This window comes from Oncorhynchus clarkii, chromosome 33 (assembly GCF_045791955.1).
Source record: "Oncorhynchus clarkii lewisi isolate Uvic-CL-2024 chromosome 33, UVic_Ocla_1.0, whole genome shotgun sequence".
NCBI lineage: Eukaryota > Metazoa > Chordata > Actinopteri > Salmoniformes > Salmonidae > Oncorhynchus > Oncorhynchus clarkii.
In genome coordinates, this window is record NC_092179.1 from 21,885,955 (window position 1) to 21,893,890 (window position 7,936).

At 40.4% G+C, this 7,936-nt stretch overlaps 1 gene segment (V, D, J or C); it reads left to right on the forward strand.

Moving 5' to 3' along the window:
* The first annotated feature begins 3,957 nt into the window (after positions 1-3,957).
* Positions 3,958-7,107, forward strand: LOC139392945 (immunoglobulin lambda constant 7-like). The segment is given in 3 exon segments: positions 3,958-4,003; positions 5,613-5,711; positions 6,593-7,107. Coding segments are annotated over 3 exon segments (465 nt in total).
* Positions 7,108-7,936: the final 829 nt, after the last annotated feature.

Sequence of the window (7,936 nt, forward strand, 5' to 3'; positions counted from 1 at the left end):
TCATCAAACCCTGCCTGAGGGATGTCTGTGTATCTCTGAGTGAGGAGGCAGCAAAAAAAGTGGACTCAGTCCCACTTTCCAATGGCACAGTGGGCAAAAGAGATGTCAGTTGACATACAAGCATCTGTGATAGAAAAGATGAAACCGCACAAGAAATTCTCTCTTCAATTAGATGAGTCAGATGTGGCTGAAATTCCACAGTTGGTGGTATATGCAAGATGCGTATTTGATGATGATATCCAGGAGGAATTTATTTTCTGTGACCATCTACAAACAACAACAACAAGGGGAGATTACATTTTTAGGGTGGTAGACACTCATTTGAAAGACTTACAAATTGACTGGGCAAATTGTGTTGGGATTTGCACTGATTGTGCAAGATGCATGACTGGGTCCAACTCCGGATTCATAGCTCATGTCCTGCAGAGTGGTGTGAAACTGACACATTGTATTCTGCACAGGGAGTCTTTGGCCAGCAAAGCATTACAATCTAACCAAGGGGCTGTTTTCGACTCAGTCGTAAAGATGGTGAATCTGATCAAGAAGAGACCTCTTCAAACAAGGCTGTTCAGAGAGCTTTGCAAGGAGATGGGAGCAGACCATGAGCACCTGCTCTTTCATTGTGTCCAGGGGGAGGGTCCTGGAGAGGCTGTGGGAACTGAGAGAGGCGGAGAGGTGGTTCTGGCCTATCTAGAGAAAGAGGACAGCGACCTTGCAGACCTCTTCCGTGACAAACTGTGGTTGGCTTGGCTGGCTTACCTGGTTGACATTTTCAGATGGCTCAATGAGTTAAACTCAAGCCTCCAGGGCAAGGAATCAACCATTTTGGAGCCTGAAGATGGCATCAGAGGATTCACTGCACCCCTGGGATTGTGGCAGTCACAGCTGAAGGCTGGAGCATATGGCATGTTCCCTGTTCTGTCAGCTCACATGCAGCAGATAGATTCCCCCCTATGTGAAGCCGTGAAGAAGGACATGGCTGAGCACATGGCCAGCCTGCAGCAGAACTTTGACCCGTACTTTTCTAACCCACAGAGATCTCAAACTTAAATGGGGGAGGTATCCCTTTCAAGCAGTCTGCCAGAGATGGAGGCCTTAGTGACACTACAAGCAATGGCAGCGAGATGCTTTTTGCTGCAAACACACTCACACAGTCCTGGGTTGCTCATCTACAGCAGGAAGGGGTCTCCTGCCTGTCTGAGAAAGCAGTAGATGTTCTGGTCCAGTTTGGCACCACATACCTATGCGAGTCAGGGTTCTCAACTCTGTCATACTTAAAAAACAAGTACAGAAACAGACTCAATGCTGAACATGACCTCAGGGTTGCACTGTCAAACTGAGCCCAGAATAGACCTGCTTGTTAAACTTCAACCAGCCACACCTCTCATTAGGAGTATGTGTGTGTGCTGGTCTACATCTGTGTGCTACATCTGTGTGATGTGATCAATCAGTTTATTCCAGTTAAGAATATAAATTATTTATTGTATTTTAACAGCAACAGTTACAACCTATTCTTTTTTTCAACAATAATTTCTACAATGAGATATACAGTATGCCTGATTTATTTATTTAATGTATTTATTTATTTTTGTTCACAGGAGGTTGGTGGCACCTTAATTGGGGAGGACAGGCTCATGGTAATGGCTGGAGTGGAATTGTATCAAATACATCAATCATATGGTTTCCAGGTGTTTGATGCCTTTCCCATTTGCTCCTTTCCAGCCATTATTTTGAACCTTCCTCCTCTCAGCAGCCTCCTGTGGTTCTGTTATACATCTGTGTGATGTGATCAGTCAGTTTATTCCAGTTCAGAATGAATTAAATGATTGTATTTTAACAGCAACAGTTCCAACCTAGACAGCTATGTTAGAGTGCTATTAATGGGGAAAAATAAACATGAAAATATATTTATTGGTATTTCATAGTTTTTTTGTTTTCTATATTGCATTTGTTTTAGGCATAAGGGAAATGAAATGTACCGATATTTACGTATAGTTGCATGTTTTCATAAGCTTGGGTTCCAGGAAAACACAGCATTTCTAATTTGAGTCCCAGGCAGATAAGTTGAAGAACCCCTGGAACAGGGGATTCTCTCAACCACATGTGAATGCTTCCGTGGAGCTCAAAAGTGTAGCCACGCAGCATATGTTGGCGGTTCACAATATCGGCCGCACGGATGTGGAATGCGAGTGGAGGAAGCCAGTTATGCCCAACCAGGTGCTTTCAGTGGAGGACCTGTACCCGGCTGAAGACCTGTACCCGGCTGAAGACCTCTGTCCTAAGAGCCCACAGAGGAGGATCTTCAGTGGCTAGGGAACCATCTCCAGGACAGGTTCAGTGGAATGGTATGTCTCCTTGAACCTGTCCCAGAACAACCACTACCCTCCCTGTCATCCTTGTCTGTACTAGACGTTGTTAAACTTGTGTCACCAGGAATTTTCAATCCCAATGATAATCAATAGCTTTTACCAATCCCCGAGGTTTGTAAGACCATGGGTTTAATAATAATTAGTCAAAGACTCAGTTTATGCAAAAGGTTAGTACAGTTTATTCAGAGAACGTTCTAAAGTCAAGAATACAAAAACATCCATTTTATAGCTGCGCACACACTTCCACACAAACAGTAGGTGAGATTTATCCTTCTCCACAGTTCTCACCACTTGTATCACTACCCAGCCGACAGTTCTATTCTCCCGAGATTAGGAGATTAGGGAGACCTTGAGAAGTACTCCCTGTCCTCTCCCAAATCTCTGAGGCCTAGCCAGGTCAGCTCCGAAGCTACACCTTGATCAGACAGTCTGTGTTTTTCCTCTATACAGACACATTGTCTAACCTAATTCTGACTAAAACTACACACATCCTCAGATTTTATTTTTATGATTCTAATCAATTTCATACAATAAGGTTTCAGAGTGGAATTATTTCACTTATCTTTCAACATTTAAATTATTTTATCAACTCGATATCAATATCTTGGACTCTCAACAATGTGATGATCACACCTTAAACTACATTAAAAAAAAAAGGTATCCACATATATTACAAGTATCAGAGAATCAAGATTGCCATAGAGAAAACTATCTCTAATCTCCTGGGGACAAGCTGAACATCTGGTGACAGTACTGCTCTATTCTGGGACATGCAGAACCACCCAGCCCTGTCTATGTAAATCTCAGTTTCACTCCCACAGCTACCAGTCGAGCAGTTGAACTGTTACTGTTACACTGCCTGAAATACCCTGGACTGGGCCAGATGTGAGTGGACTGGTTTGAATCTTTATGGTGGATTCAGTGAGGAAGACATAACAGATATGCCATCATGCAAATAATGACAGATAAAATAGTTATTATACTTTATGTAGATACTGTATATAGCTCCTCCCACCAGTAGTGTACATGTCTGAGTTCTGCATCATGTCTCATTCACAGATCTAACAGTCACTAACCTGCTCATTAAAAATAGTGTATATTCAGTTAGAAGGTCACATCAATATTTGGTTGTGAGGTGCATATGGGAACTTGTTATATAGGGCTAAAATTAAGAAACGGTTATTTAATATCACCCTTTTTGTACTTCTTATGGACTGTAATTGTGGAGTTATGACTGGTATTGTTTTTAAATCTTCAAAAAATGTTATATGAACTTCCAGGTCATAACAAATATAACCAGTCACAACCACAGAGATCCTACTAAATTCCTATTATATTAAATAGTTATAATATGACATTCTATGATCACAACCATGATGATGAATGTCATGATCTAACCATATTGTCACATGGCACAATTTACTTCATCTAGTTATCAGTGTTCCATGTCACTGTCTCTTCCCCCTCAGTACCTGCAGTAGGTCCCAGCTGTATCAGTACAGTCACTGTGCAGTCTGACTGAGGGAGGTTTTTGTATGACTCTGTATCACTGTGTGAACACATCTTTACTATTGATGTAGTGGTAACTATGACAGTAGTAATCTCCTGCATCTACAGCCTGGACTTCACTGATGGTCAGAGTGAAGTCCTTATGAGATCCACTGCCACTGAATCTAGATGGAGTCCCAGACTGACGTTGATTTGAAGAGTGCATCAGGAGTTTAGGAGCTCTTCTAGGTTTCTGGTGGTACCAGGCCATACAGGTATAATCCCCAGCACAAACATCTGCTACATTTGAACTGGTTTCACAGTTTATAATGTTGGATTCGACATTTTGAACATTGAGATATTAAAGACATGATAGATCAGAATCATAGAGTAAAAGGGACTGGGTTTTATGCCAGAAGTTAAGGGTTGTCTGTAGAAAGCCAGAAGGCTTTGGAATGTGCTTGATGGACTAGAGGAGAGCAACGTGTTGATACAGTGGAGACAGGTGGATATCTGTGGATTAGGTGAACGAGGGGTCGAGGTGAGGACAGATTCCCTTAAGGGAGTACTAAGGGTTTGGTATCTTGTTACTCTTTCTGTCAAACCATAGGAAGTAAGGATTGGAGAGGAGTGTCTTAAGGGGATATATATATATCTGGATGGGAGGAATGTTGGGTTGTCTGAATTACACCTGTACAGAACCTTTTGGAAGAATTAAAATTGGTTAAAGCTTCTCTAGTGTCCGTGTGTTATTTACTCTGAAAAATAGGAACCTAACAATAATAACAGGCTGTCCTGGGAGAACAACTTTCACTGCAGGAGTCTGAGTCACAGTGACCTGTCCTCTGGATTCTGAAATGGACATTTAAATACATTTTTATTGAACTGTGTTTGATTTGTCTACATTTTCAAGAATCTCAGTCTGAGGCAGAGGCAATTTAGATGTAATATTTCAATAAGAAATACATTTAGAAGATCATGATATTCAATAGTCTTACCCTGAATTAAGAACATAAATATCAACAAGAAGCTCATGATCAAAGTCAAAGTGGAAGTTCTGTTGTCATGAAGGACAGCTCTCTGTCTTGAAGTGTTAACTCACAAGGCTATAAACACTCCCAGAGCACTGAAGCGTGTACTGCCGATGCAAAGTGTTCTATGTAAATAGTCTTCCTGGTAAGGATGATACTAATTATACAGATTGTGTTATGATATTTGCAATACCTAATAACGTAAATGTATAATGATCTGCGTTCTTCAATGGATTTACTCATAACCCAGGTCTATCAGTCCCTATTATATTATACTAGTACTTCAGAACTATCAGTACATCATGTATTATACTAGTTACTTCAGTACTATCAGTACATAATGTATTATACTAGTACTATCACTCTCTATTGTATTATACTAGTACTTCAGTACTATCAGTCTATTGTATTATACTAGTACTTTGGTACTATTTTATTATTCTAGTGCTTCAGTACTATCAGTACATAATGCATTATACTAGTACTATCAGTCTCTATTGTATTATACTAGTACTTCAGTACTATCACTCCCTATTGTATTATACTAGTACTTCAGTACTATCACTCCCTATTGTATTATACTAGTACTTCAGTACTATCACTCCCTATTGTATTATACTAGTACTTGGGTACTATTTTATTATTCTAGTGCTTCAGTACCTATTGTATTATACTTGCACTTCAGCACTATCAGGGTGGTACTGAGAGTGCACTGTGTGTGAAGGTGCTCACTCCTGTGTGAAGGAGGTTTTTGTACGGAGACTTCACCACAATGAATCACTGTGGTGGACTTTTGGAAGCGGCACAAAACTGGTGGTGAAAAGTGAGTCCATTTTTGTCTTTCTCTTATAAAACTAAATGTAATCATGCTATTGAACAACGTTAAGAAATGTTATCATCTTCTCCAGAGGAAAGACTTCTAGGCTATATATTTTTAGAGATTTCTGTGGACAGATTGGATGATTTTTAGAGGGCAGAGTCACCGAAGTGAGAATTATTACTTGGTAATAAAACCATAAGTATTCTAACGTGCGATTTGATTTAAAAAGGGCACATTTTGATATACAGGATTGCATGTCAGCTCAATGTTCTGTCAAGATGTAGCAACTACCATTTCTATAATATAAGCAACACTTTGTATAGTATTCATAGTAGATGTTAACACTGACATGGTTTCAAGGGGAATAGTTTTGAATAGTATTTTGAGGTCATTTGGGGCATGTATCTCAGTAGATTTGACATTTATTGATATTTCATGTCTCATTTAAAATTGTGAATATTAAATGATACTGTATCCAGACAATATTAAAGTGATTTTTAGTCTAGGACTAGGATTAATCTGTATCCAGACTGTATTAAAGTGATTTTTAGTCTAGGACTAGGCTTCATCTGTATCCAGGAAACCCCCTCCTAGTGTTCAGGTGCTCTTGGTGTGCTAAACTGTGGAGCATTTATCTGATGGATTGTTTATCTAAAAATCCATCCAGAGTTCTTTTGCCATTATCTTCATAGATTCAGTGTTTCAGTGTTGTCGGTTGTTCTCTGTACTGTAGCTAGTTGTTCATCCTGTGTGTATTGTTGCTCTGAAATGGTTTTGTAAACTGATAACAGTTTCTCCTCTGATAATGTTATAGAGTAGTAGTAACCGACCCTCTCCTAATGTTATAGGGTAGTAGTGGTAGCTGACCCTCTCCTCTTTTCCAGCTGGTCCCTCTGTCAGGCCCAAAGTGTCTCTGCTCCCCCCGTCCTCTGAGCAGCTCTCCGGGGGCTTGGCCACACTGGCCTGCCTGCTGAGTGACTACTCCCCCCAGGGGGCGATGGTGAGCTGGGAGGTAGACGGGGCAGAGGTGAAGGAGGGGGTCCTGACCACCACAGAAGAAGAGACGGGTGGCCGCTACAGTTGCAGCAGCACCCTGACCCTGAGCAAGGCACGCTGGGAAGAGGGAGAGGTCTACACCTGCAGGGTCGCCCACGACGACACCAGTGACTCGGCCGCCTTCCGGAAAAGTCACTGTAGTGTCTAGAAGCCATTGTAGGGGGCTAGAGATTCCCCACATGGTGCAAGTGAAGGAAACATTAGTGTTTTAGAGTTGAATGTTCCAGTATAATAGTATAATAGTGAATAATATCAGTAGTGCAGTGTGCTAAACTATTTTGAGATTTAGTTGTACATGTCGTCTTGCCTTCAAGTTCAAATAAAGCTTGTTTTGATTAAAAAATAACCGCAAGCGTTTATTTAATCATGATTCCAATGATCTCTATCTCATGAATAGGCAGCACATTTCATACTCATTTATATCAATCAGCTTCATAATTTAGCATTGTTGCATATAGCTCATGTTTTCAAACAGAATAAAAAGTGTATCTGATCCAACAAATACTCTGCATTCATTTCTACAACTGAATGATCCAGTTATACTGTAGCATCAATACCAGTGAGGATAATGATTAGGGATATTTGATAATAAACCTCTAAGATCTGCTCTCAGAACTCTCACTTCTAAATAGTTGCTTTTCATAACATATGTATATTTGCAATGTTTATTAAATGAGATGTTTTAGTAATGGTTTTCAACAATATGTATTCTACACTTCATTATATTTCCCCTGGTCTTCTCTACCTCCAACACTCTGGGGACAGGGTGAACATCTCGTGACAGTGTTGCTCTATTCTGGGACAAGCAGAACCACCCAGCCCTGTCTATGTCAATCTCAGTTTCACTTCCACGGCTACCACACAAGCAGTTGAACAGTTTCACTGACTGAAATAGCCTGGACTGGGCCAGATTTGAGAGATTGGCTGGTTTTCATAACCTCTATGGTGGATGCAGGAAGTGAAACATAACATATATGCCATAATGTAATTAATGACAGATAAAATGAGTATTATACTTTATGTAGATAGTGTGTGTAGTGTAGATATTGCAGATAGTGTAGTGTACATGTGTGTCATGGTTCAGTCCAGCATCAGGTCTCATTCACAGGTCTAGCAGTCGGTAACCTACTCAGGACAAAAAGTTCATACTTTGCTGTAGACTAATACTTCCA